Here is a 21,861-nt window from a genome sequence, read left to right on the forward strand (position 1 = left end):
TTGCACATACATTTTAGATAACATCTTCAGATGTAGTTTTTAAAAAGACAAGAAATGCTCTTCTAATTGGTAATACTGCCTATTTTTATAAAAGCTCAGACATACTAACAGCTAAAAAGCAAAGTATCAGGTTCTGGTATTGCCTCTCCATCTAACTTAATATCAGAACAAATGTTGGAAATTACAAAGCATTATAGATTCACATCACATTAAATTGCTTCTATTGGATTTTTAAATACACCAGTTAGTTTTGGTAAGTGCTATCTTATAACCAATAATGATGATGATGAACCATGCTTTGGTATAAGAACTTTAATTATATTAATTCATTTAATCCTCTACACAGCTCTATGAGATAGATGCTATTATTTTATTCATTTTAGACTGAGGTATTAATTGCCCAAGGTCACATAAGTGCTAAGTGATGCGCTGAGATTTGTAACCAGGTACCTGGCTCAAGAATTCAAGCTCTTAACCTCACAGCATATAGCTCACTGGATATGAAGTCAAAGTTGTATGTTTAGGCTACCAGAAATAAAACCACAACCTATTATTCTATTATTAACACTTAAGAGCTAGACTTATATTTATGTCCAGATAGGTCAACCCATTTCTGCAGGGAGTAATGAAACAAATTAAAATGTTCTTTACCTCCAGATGGTAAGCTTCTTTGAGAGATTCTAGTTCTGCTGATAATTTCTTGACTTCTGCTTGCATTCTTGCTTCTAAATGAGCTTCACGTACTTGAGAGGCCCCCAGTTCTTCAGCTAAATGGTTTCCATGAGCTTCCTTAAAAATGACATATTAGTAAAGGTTATATAATTTGTCTATCTAGCTACTATAGCTAAGCAAATCCTCTCCATTTATGGAAGTACTTTAATCTTTTAACATTATAAACACTCATATACTAAGTTAACTTATTAGATGGTAGACTTTAAAGTCTATACATTTAAAAGACTACTAATGGGAGTACATTAGTATATTGTTCAATATTATAAGTTCACAAATCAATGCTTTCTGTAAAACAAACTAATAACCATAGTAAGCTGAACTTTGGCAGAAAATAGTCTACTCTTTATATATATATACTAGGGGCCCGGTGCACGAAATTCTAGGGGGGGAGTGTCCCTCAGCCCAGCCTGCCCCCTCTCACATACTGGGAGCCCTCAGGCGTTGGCCCGCATCACCCTCCAATCGCAGGATCGGCCCCTTGCCCAGGCCTGACGCCTCTGTCAGAGGCGTCAGGCCTGGGCAGGGGACCCTCATTTCCCCCCATCACTGGTTCTGCCCCCAGCCCAGGCCTGATGCCTCTGGCCCAGGCATCAGGCCTGGGCAGGGGACCCCCAGACCCCTCTGATTGCTGGCTCTGCCCCTTGCCCAGGCCTGATGCCTCAGCCAGAGGCATAGACCCCCATCACCCTCCGATCGCCTGATAGGCCCCTTGCCCAGGCCTGACGCCTCCGCCAGAGGTGTCAGGCTTGGACAGGGGACCCCCATCTCCCCCCGATCACTGGCTCTGGCCCCCGCCCAGGCCTGAGGCCTCTGGCCCAGGAATCATGCCTGGGCAGGGGACCCCCATCTCCCTCTGATCGCTTGCTCCACCCCCCGCCCAAGCCTGACGCCTCTGACCCAGGCTTCAGGCCTGGGCAAGGGGACCATCATATCACCCCAATCCCCGGCTCAGCCCCCCGCCCAGGCCTGATGCCTCGGCCAGAGGAGTTGACCCTCATCACCCTCCGATCACCAATCACCGGATCGGCCCCTTGACCAGGCCTGAGGCCTCCGGCAGAGGTGTCAGGCCTGGGCAGGGGACCCCCAGCTCCCCGCGGTTGCAGGCTCCGCCCCTGCCCAGGCCTAATGCCTCTGGCTGAGGCGTCCGTCCCGGGCAGCGGGGACCCGCAGCTGCAGCGGCCCCGCGATCGTGGGCTCCGCTTTAGGCCCAGGCAAGGGACCCCTAGCTCCCGGGACTGCCAGCTTCGACCGTGTCCAGCTCCCATCGCTGGCTCCACCCCTACTTCCTGCTATCACTGGCCAGGGTGGAAAAGGCACCTGATTCTCTGATCATGGCTGGGGGGCAGGGCAAAGGTGGCCCCAGGGCCGCCTTTGCCCTGCCCCCCAGCTCTTAGCTCCCCCCTGGGTTTCCGATCACTGTCAGTGGCAGGGGGCTTCTTCTTGCTTTCCCTTTCGCCTCCCTGCATTGTGCCTACATATGCAAATTAACCGCCATCTTGTTGGCAGTTAACTGCCAATCTTAGTTGGCAGTTAATTTGCATATAGCCCTGATTAGCCAATGAAAAGGGTATCGTCGTACGCCAATTACCATTTTTCTCTTTTATTAATATATATATATATATATATATATATATATATATATATATATATATGTATATAATTGATTTCAGAGAGAAAGGGAGAGGGAAAGAGAGAAATACCAACTGTCAGAGAGCATCATTGATTGGCTGCTTCCTGCACACCCCCTACTGGGGATCGAGCCCACAATCCGGGCATGTGCCCTTGACCGGAATCGAACCCGGGACCCTTTGGTCCACCGGCCAATGCTCTATCCACTGAGTCAAACCAGCTAGGCCGAAAATAGTCTATTCCTAAGTAGGCCCATGCAATTTTGTTTACCAGAAGTGCTATTTGCTTATCAAGAGTCAGTTGTGTAATTATCCAAACCTATTTATGCTACTTGTGCTTGTGACTGTAATATGTAATTTTATTACACATTATGAAGAATGATGAAATATATGTGCAAAAGGAAAACTCTTTTTTTATTTTGTTTTGAAATATGTTTTTATTGATTTGAGAGAGAGAGAGAGGTAGGGAGAGGGATAGAGAGATAGAGACATCGATGAGAGAGAAACATCATGGATTGACTGCCTCTTGCACTGGGGATCAAGCTGCAACCCAGGCATGCAACCTGCCTGGGAGCTGAACAAGTGACCATCTGATTCATGACTGACGCTCAACCACTGACCACACCAGCCGGGCAAAAGGAAAGTTTTTATATGAAAACTAAGTTACATGCTGTAAAGCACCCAATAAATGAATCACAAACTTTTGCTAGCCATACAAGCAGTCAAGTAGCTGTAAAATATTGTCGGAAACCTCATAAAAAATATGAGATGTTATACTCTAATTAATTTTCAAATGTTTTTTTAATTCTTCCACTTTGGTTTTTTTTAAATGTCTTCTTGTTTTAATTTTTCAATTACAGTTGACATTCAATCTTATTTTACATTAGTTTAAGGTATGAAGCATAGTGGTTAGACATTTATCTAATTTACAAAGTGATCCTTCCAATAATTCTAACACCCACCCAGAATCATATATGATTATTACAATATTATTGACTATATTCCTTATGCTGTACTTTACATTCCTGCAACTATTTGGTAACTACCAATTTGTACTTCTTAATCCCTTCACCTTTTTTCACAGAGCTCCCCAACCTCTCTTCCATCCGGCAACCATCAGTTTGTTCTCTGTATCTACAAGTCTGTTTTTGTTTTGTCTGTTCATTTATTTTGTTCTTTAGATTCCATATATAAGTGAAATTATATGGCATTTGTCTTCCTCTGCCTCTTCTTTCACTTTGAATTGGAAACTATTGAGGGGTGGGGAACGTCAGGCCCATGGGACCTGTATAAGGCCAACAAAATCATTTGGTCTGGCCCTGACAAAGTTTTAATTAAATGTTTGACCAAATATAGCAGGCTAATTTTTAAGTTGATAATTTTGTATGGCCCTGGAATGAAGTTATAAATATCCAAATGGGGACATGGGCAAAAAAATGTTCCCCACCTCTTTTGATGGAATGAGTATGATTTATGGAAGAAAGACCAGGTAGATTCTAATCAAATAATCCTACCCATACACAAAGAACCAAGATTTGGTCCCACATTAAAGATTAACATATGAATGCATATTTAGAGTTTGGGGTTAAAATATAATATTTTAAATTGACATTTTAAATAATTTCCCACATTCACTCACTGTTTTTTTAAATATATTTTATTGATTTTTTACAGAGAGGAGGGGAGAGAGGTAGAGAGTTAGAAACATGGATGAGAGAGAAATATCCATCAGCTGCCTCCTGCACACTCCCCACTGGGGGTGTGCCCGCAACCAAAGTACATGTCCTTGACCGGAATCGAACCTGGGACCTTTCAGTCTGCCGGCTGACACTCTATCCACTGAGCCAAACAGGTCAGGGCTCATTCACTTTTGATTAACTGATTTTATCAGATAAGATCAATCTACCCTAATAAAAGAGAAACATGCAAATTGGTGTCACTCTGCCATGCCCACCAGCCAATCAGAGCGACTATGCAAATTAACACAACAAAGATGGTGGTTAATTTGCATACACGGGTGTGGAGCGAAGACTGAAGGCTCCGGCCAGACTGAAGACTGAAGAGGCTTGGCTTCTCTATTGTGGCTGGATCAAAGGCCTGGGTCCCGGGTGCCAGAGGAAAACCGGTGCCAGCAGCCAGGGGAAGGAAGGCCTAGTGCGCGAATCTTCGTGCAACAGGCTTCTAGTTCTACTATAATTAGATACTATTGATAAGGGCAGAAGTGAGATAAAAGTAGATAGCTTGCCAAAACCGGTTTGGCTCAGTGGATAGAGCGTCGGCCTGTGGACTGAAAGGTCCCAGGTTCGATTCCGGTCAAGGGCATGTACCTGGGTTGCAGGCACATTCCCAGTGGGGGATGTGCAGGAGGCAGCTGATCGATGTTTCTCTCTCATCGATGTTTCTAACTCTCTATCTCTCTCCCTTCCTCTCTGTAAAAAATCAATAAAATAAAAAAAATAAAAATAAAAAAAGTAGATAGCTTCCCTTCTGGTAGACTCTCAAATGCCTTATTATTTTAATAAATACTCCCTAAATATTTTGTATTAGTCTAACCATCTAGAAATGTGAATTTAAAAAAACCACTAGGTTAACCAAAATTAAACATAAAAATACTTTAACTCAATTCCTATATTGAATTACTAACCATTATAGAAATCAAAAATAAAAATAAATTTTAAAAAAATCACAAGAACTTTTCTAGAACACCAATAAATATATTTTTCTCAAATTAACCCATGGGTACCAATCTAACTATTTTTTTAAAATGTTTCCATTCATTTTTTTTAAGGGGGAGAGAGAGAGAGAGAAAGAGAGAAATCAATGTCAGAGAGAAACATTGATCAGCTGCCTCCTGCATGTCCCTCACAGGACATGGAGCCCACAATCCGGGCATGTGCCCTGACTGGGAATCGAACCAACAACCGTTATGGTGCATGGGACAATGCCCAACCAACTAAGCCACACCAGCCAGGGCTAGTGTTCTTGCTTTTTATTTAATTTAATTTATTTATTTAATTTTTTTTGGTTAATCCTCACCCAAGGATATTTTTCCATTGATTTTTAGGAATCATTTAGTTGGCCCTGCCAAGGCATTAATTAAATGTTTGACTAAATATAGTGGGCTAATTTCAGAGTGAAAGGGAGAGGAAGAAACAGAGAGAGAAACATCAATGTGAGAGGGACACATGGATTGGTTGCCTCCCTCACGTGCCCCAACAAGGGACAGGGATAGAGCCTGAAACCGAAGTATGTACCCTTGGCCAGAATTGAACCCAGGACTCTTTAGTCCATGAGCCAGCGTTCTATCCACTGAGCCAAACCAGCTAGGGCTGTTCTTGCTTTTTAAAAGCACAATACCTCCCCAAGTGTTCAGGATTGCAGGTTTCATAATAGTCATATATTTAAATAATCAGTTTTCACTTATAGGAGTGGCTACAAATATAAAATCTTTCACTCAATAAAGATTTATTAGCTTTATTTTGCCTTTAAAGTAATAGCTTATCCCTCGCTGGTGTGGCTCAGTTGGTTGGGCATTGTCCTGTGCACTGAAAGGTTGCTGGTTTGATTCCCAGTCAGGGCACTTGCCCGGGCTTGACCCAGGTGAGAAGGAGGCAGCCAATCAATGTTCTGCTCTCACATCAATGTTTCTCTCTCTCTTTCTCTGCCCCTCTCCCTTTCTCTATCTCTGGAAAAAAAAAAAAAACAATCTTAAAAAAAAAGTGTTAGCTTAAACTCACTTGAAGGTCTAAAAGTGCTTTAATAACTCAATTTATTAAAAACTAATTAGATTGGCCAAAACTCAATTCTGAGGAACTTCCTAGCTACATTAAAAAGCTATGCTGCCCTAGCTGGTTTGGCTCAGTGGATAGAGCATCGGCCTGCAGACCAAAGGGTCTCGGGTTTGATTTCGGTCAAGGGCACATGCCCGGATTGTGGGCTCGATCCCCAGTAGGGGGTGTGCAGGAAGCAGCTGATCAATGATTTTCCCTCATCATTGATGTTTCCATCTCTCTCTCCCTCTCCCTTCATCTCTGAAATCAATAAAAAAATATATTTTTAAAAAAGATATGCTAAGTATAACATTTTTTCTTTTAAATAACATAAAGTTTAACATTTTAAACATTTTTTTATTGTTATTAATCCTCACCTGAGGATATATTTTTTAAAAAATTGTTTTTATTGATTTCAGAGAGGGAGAGGAAGAGAGATAGAAACATCAATGATGAGAGAGAATCATTGATCAGCTGCCTCCTGCACACCCACTACTACGGATAGAGCCCAAAACCCAGGCATGTGCCCTGACAAGGAATCGAACTGTGGCCTCCTGGTTCATAGGTAGATGATACTCAACCACTGAGCCACAATAGACGGTCACTGAGGATATTTTTCCATTGATTTTTAGAGAGAGCAGAAGGGATGGAGAAAGACTGAGAGAGAGAAACATCGATGTGAGAGAGACACATCGATTGGTTGCCTACCACACATGCCCAATGGGCATGTGCAACTGAGGTACATGCCCTTGACTAGAATAGAACCCATGACCCTTCAGTCTGCTGGCTGACAACCTATCTACTGAGCCAAATCAGCTAGGGCACTTTAAACATATTAAGTGTACATTTCAGTAGCATTAGGTACATTCACATTGTTGTGCAACACTAACTTTTGCAAGAACTGTATTATACAGTTAAAAAAAATGAAAGGTAAAATATTAATATTTTCAATAAGGTAAAACTATTAAAAATAGGGATTACCTTCTCTTTAGAGAGTTGTTTTATTTCCTCCAGTTCTGTTGAGAGCTTTTCTATTTCTCTCTGTGCTTGGATTTGTTGGTGACGAGCATCTACCAATTCTGTATGAGAGTTTTGCATCTGTTCCCGGGTTAGCCTCAATTCTTGCTCCAAATCTATGGTCTCCTTATATTGAGTTGCAATGTACTGTTCCTGCTCTTTCATAACCTGAAATACACAGGATATATTTAAGTTCAAAATGAAATGATACAAACAACCTACATCTTATTTAGATTTTTTTTTATTGTTTTATTGCTTAAAGTATTACAAAGGGTATTACATATGTGTCCTTTTTTCCCCCCCCCCTTGACAATCCCTGGCCTCCCCTACCCTCCAAGGTCTTATGTCCATTGGTTATGCTTATATGCATGCATACAAGTCCTTCGGTTGATCTCTTACCCACCTCTCTCCTGCCCCCCAACCCTCCCTGGCCTTCCTGCTGCAGTTTGACAATCAGTTTGAGGCAGCTCTGCCTCTGTATTTAGAGTTCTCTTTTAATAAGTGACTTCACTCCTTCCAACTAAATCTCTATAAAATTTAACATACAATGAATATAATCTACTGTGAAATTGATATTCAGAAAATGTTTTTATTTTTAATAACAAGAGACTGACAAAAGTACTGTAAAAATATGGGAATGACTGGTATATTTTGCATCACTTTAATATGCCAGCTGTATAATCCTTTATCATTATGAATATAACATGACAGAATACATAATAACATAAAGAGAAAAAAGAAGTTAATATCTGATTATCCATGTCAAAGATGGAGAATATATTGGCATGAATAATAAAACCCAACATTAACTCACACAGCTGGATTAGAGTCATTACTTCATTCCCTGTAAGAGTAAAGTGTGTCACTGAGACTGCTACTCTCTCTGAAATACTTTTACATTACTCAGTTAAGTCCCTAGTAAAGTTTGTTCTTAGAGAAAAAAAAAATCAGTGAAAAGGAAGTGAGTTCTAATAGCTTGATTAGATGATAGGGAATGACAATTGACCTTAAGGCTGATAAGAAGTAAAGAAAACTGTATAAATCACTAGGATGCTGATGTCTGGAATGGGGGCCCAGGGCCCAACTCTGTTGTATCCTATATAATAAAAGGCTAATATGCAAATAGACCAAACAGTGGATCAACCAAATCACCAGTTGCTATGACGTGTGCTGACCACCAGGGGGTGTATGCGGAACATGGTGGGCGTTGGGCACGGTGGGATGATGGAGCAGGTGAGCAGGGGCACCAGACCAAGGCAGGGTGCCAGTTGCTGTCATCAGGATGAGCCTCTGGTGGTTACTGAAAATTCTTTGCTCCCGCGTGCCACAGTCCCGCCTGGTGTTTGCACCTGCTGCCGGCACCGGAGCCGCTGCTCACACCCACTGCTGGTGCCCAGCACTGGTCCCAATCACTCGGCACCATCAGTGCGTGCCAGCAGTGGCTGCTGGCCCTGATTGCCTCTGAGGGCTTCTCCACCTTCCCCTGCTCCTGAGAGGCAATCAAGGCAGCAGCTGCCACTCGCAGCCACTGACGGCATGGCCCCGCTTGCACCCGCTGCTGGCACTGGCCCCAATCACTCCATGCCGTCAGCGGATGCGAGCGGGCCAGCACCATCAGCTCGTGGGAGTGGTGGCGGCAGGAGTGAGGCTGCTGGGAGACAGGGGACAGGGGACAGCGGGAGGAGCCGGGGGGGGGGGGGCGTCATGGAGGATGGGCCAAGATCCGCCCCTGTGCCTACCGCAGCCTTGTGGCCCAAAGTTCCTTTCAAGATGAACAAATTCGTGCACTGGGCCCCTAGTGTCAATATAAATGTCGTGTAAATATTTTTAGCCATCCTTGTTAGGGAACACAAAATGACTGGGCTAGTAATCATTTTCCCCCCACAGGGGCCCAAACTTGTTCTCAGAGACCCTGCTTGATTTATGTATGTAATTCAACTAATATTTATTCATGTTTACTATGTGATACGTGCTGTTCTAAGTGTTGCTACAAGAGTGAACAAAGGAGACAATGTGGCCATTCTTATGGAGTTCATATTCTACTAGAGAAGACAGATAATCAATGAGAATCAATGAGTCAGACACAATAAAGAGGGATATACAAAGTTATACAGTTGAGTATAGTATTTAAAAACAAGAGAAAGTTACATTCACAAGTGCTCTTAGAAACAATTTCAGTTTTTATTTATTTACTTATTTAAATTTTTATTGATTTCAGAGAGGAGGGGAGAGGGAGAAAGAGATAGAAACATCAATGATGAAAGAGAATCACTGTTTAGCTGCCTCCTGCACAATCCCTACTGGGGATCGAGCCTGCAACCCTGGCATGTGCCCTGACCAGGAATGGAAAAACACCTCCTGGTTCATGGGTTGATGCTCAACCACTGTGCAACACTGGCCGGCTGCAATTTCAGTTTTTAAAAAGCCAGTGGGTGAAATGGTTCATGACTCAACACACATGCAAACTAATGATTCTTCATCTGGCAACTCATTAGAACATAAGAATAAAAGACTTAATAAAAGAAACTAATAGGTATTGGCCCAAATAATTAGCCTAAAAATATTTATAACACAGTTTCTGTATACTAAAACCAAACAGTTTAAAACATAAAGATTTATATGGCTCTTCAAATAATACATGTTCCCTAGGAGGAAAATAATTTGCTTACACTTTCTATTTCTTTCATCTTTTGTTGTGTTCGTTCAGTTTCTTTTTTCAGTTGATTGATCTCCTGTTCGTTTTGTAGCGTTATAAATTCTTTTTCTCGGAGCTGTTCTTTGGCATTTTGCAATTTTTCATTCAAACTTTCTATCTGAATTTTAAACAGAACAATATTAATATAACTAAGGAAAAATAATTCTTTAATCATAACTACAATTCAAGTAAGTCAAGCTTTGAACACATATATCTAAAACAAAAAAATATAAATGTGTGTTTTTAAGACAACCATAACTTAGACATAAACATCAGAATTCTTGTGCCTAATAAGATGCTTATATGTATAACTAAATATGCTAAAAGAGATTTAGGTCTCAATTATATTTGTATAAGAAAAGAAAATTAGGGTACCTTAAAACAAATATTACATGACGTTACAAATAATTTTATAAGTAATGTGTGTATAAGGAAAAAAATATAGTGTAAAAGTCCCCTTCCCACTGTGTTCCTTCCTTAGCCACAACCAGTTAACAAAATTACTTCCAAATCCTTCCAGAGATATTTTATACATATTCAGATATGCATACATTATGATAAGTATGTGGACACAATGATCCAAGAAAAACTATATTCAAAATAACATTAAGAGAGTAGTCATAGTGGGGGAAATGTTGCAATGTTGGTCATAGGGTACAAAATTTCAGTTATGTAGGATGAATAAGTTCTATAGATCTAATGTATAGCATTTTGACGATAGTAATACTGTATTGCATAGTTGAAATTTACTAAGAGAACAGATCTTAAGTGTTGTCACCAAAATAAAAACAAAAAACAAAAAAAACCCTGTAAGTAATTAGCTTGATTGTGGTAATTATTTTGCAATGTATATCAAATATCACATTTCACACCCTAAATACATGCAATTTTTATTTGTCAATTATACCTCAAAAAGATAGGGTGAAATATTAAGAGGAGAAAAGAAATATAAAGTAGCATGTACAAGGTGATTAAAATTATATAGTATTTTTTGCCCTAGCTGGTTTGGCTCAGTGGATAGAGCATCAAGCCTGCTGACTGAATAGTCCTGGGTTCGATTCTGGTCAAGGGCACATGCCAGGGTTGCGGGCTCGATCCCCAGTAGGGGGCATACAGGAGGCAGCCGATCAATGATTCTCTCTCATCATTGATGTTTCTATCTCTCTCCCTTCCTCTCTGAAATCAATAAAAATAGTTTAAAAAAATAAAATTATATAGTATTTTTAATATATATTCTGTTAAAAAGTTATGCTATATGAATAATGGATACTTACAGTAAAGTAATTATTTTTAAAACAATTTAAAATATGTAATTTTTATAATTTACCTGTTTGTTGCATTCTTTAAGTTCCAATTCTGATTTCTCTAGTGTACCCTCTAATTTAATAATTTTCTGTTCCATTTCTCCTCTGTGCTCACGTATAGTCATATCCAAATGTGTAACCTAAATAGGAAAATAACATTAAACTGTCATTCAATTTTATTCTGATGTGAAAAATTGTGTGCTTAGAATGTGTTTTAGAATTATTTATAGTGGGTATAACTGAAACAAACTCATCTCAAATAAATTATTAAAAAGAATAATAGGAGAACCAAGATGGCAGCGTAGGGTATAGACCTGTGCGTGCTGCCACTCACAACATCACTGAAACAACCAACTATAAGACAAACAACTACCATTCAGAACCATGGGGAAGTTGACCCAGTGGAAGTTCTACAACTGGAAGGAAAGAAAGAAGAGCAGTGAGACTGAGTAGGAGCTACAGAAGCACCAAGAACAGAGGTACAGAGTCGCGGGCCAGGCAGGCTGCAACTGGATGCGCGTTTTTTTTCAATCGGAGAAGGTTACAAACTCTCGAATCCTCTGGGCTTGCTTGGGGCGAATCTCTGAGGCCCTAGACCCCACGGGGAGAGGCGGCACAGCCTTGCAGCGGTTGGAAAACAAGGGAGGCTTTGTCGCACAGCTGCTCGCTGGCACTAGGGGACGCAAATTGCCGCAGTCCCAGAGAGGCGAGGAGCAGCGGAGACGCCATTGCTATTTGCTCCGTCCTGGTGACTCCCTGAGACCCTGCCCTACTCAATTTACATCCCCATCCAAGCCGTGCCAGTGGCACAAAAAGACCCACCTGCGCTTTTGCAGCATAACCCAACAAATTGCAGACTTCAACTCCTCGCACCCATAAGAGACACAGTCAAGAAGCAGACCCAGGAGAACCAAGATGGCAGCATAAGGTACAGACCTGTGTGTGCTGCCTCCCACAACAACATCGAAACTACCAACTATAGGACAAACAACTATCATTTGGAACCATGGGAAAGCTGGCCCAGTGGAGGCTCTACAACGGGAAGGAAAGAAAGAAGAGCACTGAGACTGAGTAGGATGTGCAGAGGCACCAAGTACAGAGCCCAACCCAACAAACTGCAGATTTCAACTCCTCGCATCCAAAAGAGACACACTCAAGAAGCAGAATCAGGTTCTGAGGAAGCCAGAGCCAGACCAGGCTGGGCTGGCAACATGGAATCGCTGTACCAGCAAATGCACAAGCACGTCCACCAATTCCAGTCTCACATGGGACGCTGGGAGACGGCAGACAAGCAGACTGTGCTCTTAGTAGAAAACGAAATCCAAGCAAGCATACCAGATATTCAGCCACCAAGAATGCCTGGAGATTTTGTCCAGCAAGGAGCTGCCCAACAAAAGACAGAATGCCAAACTTTGTGTTGTCCCAGTGAGGCCGGGACGGCCCTGGTGAGGCTGAAACTGCCCCGGTGAGGTCGGGACGCCCCCAGAGAGGTCAAGATGGCCCCGGTGAGGTCAACACTGCCCCGGTGAGGTCGGGACGCCCCCAGAGAGGTCAACACTGCCCCGGTGAGGTCAACACTGCCCTGGTGAGGTCGGGACGGCCCCGGTGAGGTCGGGACAGCCCCGGTGAGGCTGAAACGGCCCTGGTGAGGCTGAAACGGCCCCAGTGAGGTTGGGACGGCCCCGGTGAGGTCGAAACTGCCCCAGTGAAGCCAACGACGACCCCAGTGAGGTTGGGACGGCCCCGGTGAGGCCGAAACAGCCCCGGTGAAGTCGGGATGGCCCCGGTGAGGTTGAAACGGCCCCGGTGAGGTCGGGATGGCCCCAGTGAAGTTGGAATGGCCCCGGTGAGGCCGAAATGGCCCTGCTGAGGTCAGGACGGCCCCAGTGAGGCTGAAACAGCCCCGGTGAGGTTGGGACGGCCCCGGTGAGGTGGGAGCAGCTCTGGTGAGGTTGAAATGGATAATAAAGACCAATATAAACTGATGAACAAAAATAGATGCAGAGGCAGAGCAGCATTGAACAGACTGTCAAACTACAGTGGGAAGCCTGGGGAGGGTTTGTGGGGGAGTTAAGAGATCAACCCAAGGACTTATATGCATGCATATAAGAATAACCAATGGCCGAAACCGGTTTGGCTCAGTGGATAGAGCGTCAGCCTGCGGACTGAGAGGTCCCGGGTTCAATTCCGGGCAAGGGCATGTACCTGGGTTGCGGGCACATCCCCGATGGGGGATGTGCAAGAGGCAGCTGATCGATGTTTCTCTCTCATCGATGTTTCTAACTCTCTTTATCTCTCTCCCTTCCTCTCTGTGAAAAATCAATATATTAAAAAAAAAAAAAAAAGAATAACCAATGGACACAAGACACTGGGGGGTAGGGGAGGCCGGGGGAAGGTCGGGGGGGGGGGGGAAGGAGACATATGTAATACTCTTTGTAATACTTTAAGAAATAAAAATTATTTTAAAAAAAATTAAAAAAAGAATAAGAAAAAAATAATCATCGCTTAATACTGGATCTTGAGCCCCATATATATTATAGAAACTTAAAGAAAAAATATTATGCTCAAAATGACAAAATGATTCAGATTTCATTTCATACCAACATTCAAATTATGGGGGTGCCAAAAGAAGAAAGAGAGCAAGATATTGAAAATCTATTTGAAGAAATAATGACAGAAAACTTCCCCTACCTGGTGAAAGAAATAGACTTACAAGTCCAGGAAGCGCAGAGAACCCCAAACAAGAGGAACCCAAAGAGAACCACACCAAGACACATAATAATTAAAATGCCAAGGGCAAAAGACAAAGAGAGAATCCTAAAAGCAGCAAGAAAAAAGCAGTTAGTTACCTACAAGGGAGTGCCCATACAACTGTCAGCTGATTTCTCAACAGAAACTACGCAGGCCAGAAGGGAGTGTCAAGAAATATTCTAAGTGATGAATAGCAAGAACCTACAACCAAGATTCCTCTACCCAGCAAAGCTATTATTTGAATTGAAGGTCAGTAAAGAGCTTCACAGATAAGAAAAAGCTAAAGGAGTTCATTACCACCAAACCAGTATTATATGAAACGCTGAAAGGTATTCTTTAAGAAGAGGAAGAAGAAAAAGGTAAAGATAAAAAATTATGAACAACAAATACTTATCTATCAACAAGTGAATCTAAAAATCAAATGAATAAAAAATCTGATGAACAAAATACACTGGTGAATATAATAGAATCAGGGGCATAGAAAGGGAGTGGACAGACAATTCTCGGGGGAAAGAGGGTGAGGGGGTGCAGGAAGAGATTGGATAAAGATCTTACACCTATGGATGAGGACAGTGGTGGGGGTTCGGGTGAGGGCTTGGGGTGGGGTGGGAAGCGGGTGGAGGGGAGCTATGGGGTGAAAAAAGAGGAACATCTGTAATAATCTGAACAATAAAGATTTTTTTTTTTGAACAATAAAGATTTTTAAAAAAACTAAACTATAAACCTAGAGAATTTGGGTACAGCTATAACTTTTTAGATAAAACACCAAAGCTCAATCCATGAAAGAAATGATTGATGAGCTGGACTTTATTAAAATGAAAAAGTTCTACTCTGTGAAAGTTAATGTCAAAAGAATGAGAAAAGCTACACACTGAGAGAAAATATTTGCAAAAGACAAATTTAATAAAGACTGGTATCCAAGATATACAAAGAGCTTTTAACACTCAACAATAAAAAAACAAACCACCCGCCCTAGTCAGTATGGCTCAGTTAGTTGGGCTTTGTCCGGTGCACTGAAAGATTGCGAGTTCGATTCCCAGTCAGGGGACATGCCCAAGTTGTAGGCTCAACCCCCAGGAAGGGGGCATGTAGGAGGCAGCCAATGGATGTTTTGCTCTCACAACAATGTTTGATGTTTCTCTCTCTTTCCCTTTCCCTTCCTCTCTGTCTAAATAATCTTAAAAATATAGACAATTCAATTAAAAAATAAGACACCTTACCAAAGGAGATAATTAGGTGGCAAGTAAACATAGGAAACAATGCTCCATATCATGTCATTAGGGAAATACAAATTAAAACAACAAGGAAACAACACTATACACCTATTAGGATGGTAAAGTCTGAAACACTGATAACACTAAATGCTAGCCAGCATGTGTAGCAACAGGAACTTCCATTTGTTACTGGTGGGTATGCAAAATGGTACAGCCACTTTGGAAGGCAATTTGGAAGTGTCTTATTAAAATTAAATATACTCTTACAATATGATCCAGCAATCATGCTCCTTGTTATTTACCCAAAGAAACTGAAAACATGTCAACACAAAAAGCTACCCACCAATGTTTATAGCAGCTTTATTTATAATTGCCAGAACGTGGAAACAGCCATGATGGCCTTCAATAGGCGAATGAATAAATAAGCTGCAGTATATCCAGAATATGGAATCAGTGTTAAAAAGAAATGAGCCATCAAGGTATGAAAAGACATGGAGGAATCTTAAGTGTTTATTACTAGCTGAAGGAACCCAATCTGAAAAGGCTATATACTCTGATTCAATTTATGTATATGATATTCTGGAAAAAGCAAAACTACTGAGACAATAAAAAGATCAGTGGTTGCCAGGGTAGGGGGAAGAAAAGGGAGGGATGAACAGGTGCATCATAGAGGATTTTTAGTGTAGTGAAAATACTATAATTCCTCCCAGAGAATGTGCAACTCCAAGAGTAAACTATAATGTAAACTGATGTATCAATGTAGGTTCACAACTGAAACAAATGTACTATCTCTGGTGGGGAAGGTTGATAATGGGGAAGGTTGTACACATGTGGGCGTATATGGGAAATCTGTGTACGTTCTTGCTTAATCTTGCTATGAACCTAAAACTACCCTGAAAAAATAAAGACTTCAAAAAAGATGCTGGTAAGTAATACCTTCTGAATATTTTTGCTCCTCCAACAAACAATAGCAAATAACTCGTTTAACACCATTTTTTCCAATATACAGTAGGTCCTTGGGTTACGTCGGAGATCCGTTCCCCTAAGGCAACATGTAATGCGATTTTCGCTGTTAAGTCGGAACCCACCTACATAAGCACCTATGTCACTCACATGGAGCACATATACAGCAGTAATGAAGTGAAACAGTAAAAAAATTTAAAAGAAAGATAACAATTCCTGACCTTTACTTATGGTAAATAAATAATAAAAAACATAAAGCACGTATGTACATACATCGAAATGATGGAACTTTTTTTTTTTTTATAAATACTGTAAATGGGAGATGGAGATGTAACCACGACGTAACCCGAGGACTGCCTATACAGTAATATAAGAGATCAAAATGTTCAGATACTAAGCTAATTTTCATTCTCAAAAATCCTTTTGCTGTAAAAATAGCAAGATAAAGAAAAATTATATGTTTCTAATTTTTCAAAAATATTTATGTGCACAAAAAACAAGTATGTTATAAAAATATCCATTTATCAAAAAGTGTGACTTCTGAAATATTGTGTGATTGCATTTTAACAGAAAATTTCATTACAATATAATTAAGAAAACCAACTTGAGCTGCTCTTTGCTTTAGCTCCCAATTTCTCTCCTTAAGTGCCTGATCCATTTCAAGGAGTTCCTGCTTTTTGTCTTCAATCTCCATCTTGCAGTCTCTGAAATTTAACAAAGGAAAAAGATCAAAGCAAACAGTGGAAATATTATAGTACTTAAAAATTAAGTCAACTGGAGGAGAAACCAAGATGGCGGCATAGGTAAACACCTGAAATTGCTGCCTCACACAACCACCTCAAAAATACAACTGAAAGACAAAACAGACATCATCCATAACCACAGGAAGGCTGGCTGAGTGGAAATTCTACACTAGAAGGAAAGAAAAAAGCACACTGAAACTCAGAGGAGGTGCAGAAGTAAAGTGCAGAGGTACGGAGGCGCACGTGGAAAGGGATGGCAACTGAGGACATGGTTGTCTTTTCAATTGGGAAGGAGACACAAGCTCCCAAAGGCCCTGACTCCAGTTCCGGGCGAGTCTCTGGGGACCCAGACTCATATGGGGAGAAACTGGACTGTCTGGCAGCGGGCGGAACTAGAGGGTGGCTTTCTCTCAGAGGTGCCTGCAGCAATTTCCTTGGGACACTGAGACCCGGGGCCTCTTAGGGCAGGGCTGAGGATCAGCCATAGCTGTTTGCTCCACCTTGTTGATTCCCTGAGACCCCGCTCCACCCAAGCTGTGCACAGAGGCTTTTGCATGTGAATGGCCTGGCCCTTTGCAATCTAAAATTACCTAACAAACTGCAGCTGGGTCAGAGAGACCCAGAACATCCAAAAGAAGGCCCAAGGCCCCACAGCAGTTTGCATTGCTTCACAGCTGGGCCTCATCTGGGCACCTCCAAACCCCAAACAAAGAAGAGGAATCTGCAGATCTCTCCGTAGCTCCTGCTGGGTAGTCTCAGGCAGAGGCTAAATTAGCACCTCCTTAGAGATCCAAGAGCCAGTGTACCCAGTGGTCAGAGTGGGACCATCAAGATTACAACTCCTCAGATCCATAAGGGACACATTCAGGGGGCAGACTCAGTGAGCACCAAAGCCCCACTGAAGCAAGTCTTGCCCCATAAGGGTGTCTCCAGCACAGAAGTTCTCCCACCATAGACACAGCTGATTCTCACAGCCAATTGGCCTGGAGGTCAATTCCTCCCAGTGATACCTACAACAATCAAGGCTTAACTACAAGACTGTGCACACAGCTCACAAAGGGGTGCACCAAGAGTGTCCACCTCAGGTAATTGTGGAGGCTGAGCCACTGGGCCCTATAGGAAACCTAGCACAGAAAGCCACTCTATCAACACAGGGAAGCAGCAAAAATGAGGAGACAAAGAAGCAGGTCACAAATGACAGAAATGGAGGCAAGCAAACTACTGGATATAAAGTTGAAAACTACAGTTATAAGGTTTTTCAAGAATTTTCTAGAAACTGCAAATAAATTTAGTAAGATCCTCAATAAGTCTAGTGAGACCCTCAAGGATATGAAAAAGGACCAACTAGAAATTAAGCATACACTGACTGAAATAAAGAATTGTATACAGAGATCCAACAGCAGACTAGAGGATCGCAAGAATCAAGTCAAAGATTTGAAATACGAAGAAGCAAAAAACACCCATCCGGAAAAGCAAAAAGAAAAAAAGAATCCAAAAATATGAAGATAGTGTAAGGAGCCTCTGGGACAACTTCAAGCCTACCAACATCCAAATTATGGGGGTGCCAGAAGAAGAGAGAGAGCAAGATATTGAAAACCTATTTGAAGAAATAATGACAGAAAACTTCCCCTACCTGGTAAAAGAAATAGACTTACAAGTCCAGGAAGCACAGAGAACCCCAAACAAAACGAATCCAAAGAGGATCACACCAAGACACATCCTAATTAAAATGCCAAGAGCAAAAGACAAAGAGAGAATCTTAAGAGCAGCAAGAGAAAAACAGTTAATTACCTACAAGAGAGTACCCATATGATTGTCAGCTGATTTCTCAACAGAAACTATGCAGACCAGAAGGGAGTGGCAAGAAATATTGAAAGTGATGAATACCAAGAACCTACAACCAAGATTACTTTATCCAGCAAAGCTATCATTCAGAATTGAAGGTCAGATAAAGAGCTTCACAGATAAGAAAAAGCTAAAGGAGTTCATCACCACCAAACAGTATTATATGAAATGCTGAAAGGTATTCTTTAAGAAGAGGAAGAAGAAGAAAAAGGTAAAGATAAAAATTATGAACAACAAATACATATCTATCAAAAAGTGAATCTAAAAATCAAGTGAATAAAAAATCTGATGAACAGAATAAACTGGTGAATATAATAGAATCAGGAGCATAGAAAGGGAGTGGACTGACAATTCTCAGGGGGAACAGGGTGTAGGGGTGCAGGAAGAATGGACAAAAATCTTACACCTATGGATGAGGACAGTGGGGGGGGGGGTAAGGGCAGAGGGTGGAGTGGGAACCAGGTGGAGGGGAGCAATGGGGGGAAAACAAGAGGAACAACTGTAATAATCTGAACAATAAAGATTTAAAAAAAAAAATTAAGTCAACTGGGTCACCTTTCCATGCATTTTTTTAGATTGAAAGGGCTCAAACTAAAGTAATAATGTATAAGAAAAATGATTGATATCAATATAATTCGTTTAATATAGTGTTAAAAAGACAAAAGTTAGTTTAAACTCTATTACTATAGACAGTTTAAGCAAAATATTAAAGCACTCCCAGGAAATAAGATTGAATCAGTATTAGAATTTAAAAACTATATCCATATTTTTTGATCTATAGATCAAAGGAGCATTTGAAAGTCTTTTCTATGTAACAGCTGGGAGTTTATTACAATTGAATTAAGCATTTATCTCATGGTTGGTATTCTTGATATCCGCAGCTAAAGAAATGACCACCGTGTTTCTCATGGGAATTTTACTCAAAATGATGCATTACATATAGTGAAGTAATAAAGTCAACTATAGAAATATTTTTTATAAATATAAATGTATTTTATACATTATATATTTTATAAATATATATTTTATAAATTATCGTCATCCTAAAACCCTAACTTACATTTTAATACTTCTAACAGTCTGGCGCCTATGATCAGAGAATTTTAATTTGAACTCTAAGTTATGACATGACAAAGTCTGAAAATGTTGTATTGATTTTGAAAATCTTCAAATGTTTCCCAGTTTTAAATATGAAACAATATTGAATAAAGATACAGATTTTAAAAAACAGATCCTGAACTTCTTTAATGAGCTGTTTATTATTCTCCTAAAAGTCAAAAGTTGTAAAATACAAGGCTAAACTAAAATTCTAAAAGTAACATGAAACCTATATGTTCATGTTGACCAATGTCATCCCAATAAAATTTAATAAAAGAAAATAAAATGTGAATCCTAAAGATATCTAACTGCTGTCTATGCAAATAATTGAGCTTCTAAAATTTAGATATTAGAATTTTAGATTTCATTACTACTTCTTTCATCTATTCACTCACTTAACTATGTAGAAAATATTTGTTGGATGCTTCCTATATGTCAGGGTTCTATGTACTGTAGACTTAATAGTCAACAAGATAGATGTCCTTCATCACATGGAGCTTATACTCTCGTAGGTCCAGGAGAGAAGATGAATTATAAATAACAAACAACTCAACAAGAAAAATATCACAATACAAAGTGCTATGTTAGAGCATTAAATAGTGATGACTGGGTGGCTACTTTAGAGCAGGTGGCCAAGGAAGGGTTCTCTGAGGTAAGAATGTCAAACTTGTGGTCCATGGGCCGCATGTGGCCCACAACGAATATTTTTACAGCCTAGCCAACATAATGGTATGTAAGAAACATTTTAATAAAAATGTCATAATTTAATTTTTACAATATCCTGTTATACACAATAATTAATAACGAACTACAATGTTCACTAATGACTAATGACTATAATTTTGTTGTATTCATTTTCCTTACGCATCTTACGTGCAGGTGCACCACTTCTCTCCACTAATACTAGTAGCGAATATTTTAGCAGCCAATTGTTATATCATTAGTCTTGTACTGACTGGTTTGGTGTGCCCAACAGGAAATGTTTCGCTTTCAGAGAACAAGAAAAATAGGTTTATTTGCGTTAAGCTTATTAATTTGTGCAGTTATTCAGTGTCTGGTAAGTAAATGTTCAAGAAAAAATATTAATTTTTATTAAAATGTTCTATGATTTTATGTTAACGATTACTCATTTCAGCCCTTTGTATTCAGCATGTCTCTATCGAAATAAACCTGTTTCTATGAAAATTGAAGCTTTTGGTTTTTTGCGGCCCACATAAACTTAAACCTTATTTGGCCCATCTTAGCCTCTGAATTTGACATGCTTGCTCTGAGGTCATGTGACGGGCAAGAAGCTGGCCACAGAACCATTATTTTAGGCCAAAGAAACAGCTATGGCAAAGTTGGAAGATGCGAAAAAACTTGGTAAGTTTTAAGTAAAGTAAGAAGGCCAGGAACAAGATCAGTATGAAATGAGGCCAGGGAAGTAGAGCAGAATCTTGTCATGTAGGGTTTTATATTCCAGAATAAGGACCTTGCATTTTTTTAAAATTGTGGTAAAATACATAGAAGATTTACCATTTTAACCCCTTCAAAGTATATAATTCAGTTACACTAAGTACCTTCACAATGTTATTACTTCAATGTGTTACTATCGCCACTATTTCCAGTACTTTTTCATCACTTCAAATGAAAATTCCATACCTATTTGCAGTTATTTTCTATTCCCCTTCCCCCTAGTTCTTGGCAACCACTAATCTGCCTTCTATCTCTATAGATTTGTTAATTTTGGATATTTCATATAGGTGGAATTGTGCAATGTGTATCTGATTTCTTTCATTCAGCATAATGTATTCAAGGTTCATCATGTTATAGCACATATCAGTACTTTCTTTTCATGGCTGGATAATATTCCTGCCTAGCTGGTTTGGCTCAATGGATAGAGCATCGGCCTGCAGACCAAAGGGTCCTGGGTTCAATTCCAGTCAAGGGCATGCACCTTAGCTGCAGGCTCCCCCCTGGCCCCAGCCCTATGGCCTGGGCAGGAGGCAACCAATTGATGTATTTCTCTCATACCGATATTTTTCTGTCTTTCCCTCTCTCCTCCACTCTCTCTAAAAATCAATGGAAAAATATCCTCGGGTGAGAATTAAAATATATCTAT

At 40.6% G+C, this 21,861-nt stretch overlaps 1 protein-coding gene across 12 annotated transcripts in view; it reads right to left on the minus strand.

Moving 5' to 3' along the window:
* CCDC18 (coiled-coil domain containing 18) overlaps positions 1-21,861 on the minus strand; it is a 144,851-nt gene that overhangs the window by 41,261 nt on the left and 81,729 nt on the right. For all 12 annotated transcript variants that reach the window (XM_059688810.1, XM_059688823.1, XM_059688820.1 and 9 more), the window contains 5 exons: positions 16,679-16,778; positions 11,170-11,286; positions 9,817-9,960; positions 7,112-7,315; positions 652-789 (listed from right to left, as the gene is read on the minus strand). In XM_059688810.1, coding sequence (XP_059544793.1) covers positions 652-789; positions 7,112-7,315; positions 9,817-9,960; positions 11,170-11,286; positions 16,679-16,778 — 703 coding nt within the window. The remainder of the gene's footprint in view (positions 1-651; positions 790-7,111; positions 7,316-9,816; positions 9,961-11,169; positions 11,287-16,678; positions 16,779-21,861) is intronic.

The sequence above is a fragment of the Myotis daubentonii genome, chromosome 3 (assembly GCF_963259705.1).
Source record: "Myotis daubentonii chromosome 3, mMyoDau2.1, whole genome shotgun sequence".
Classification (NCBI taxonomy): domain Eukaryota; kingdom Metazoa; phylum Chordata; class Mammalia; order Chiroptera; family Vespertilionidae; genus Myotis; species Myotis daubentonii.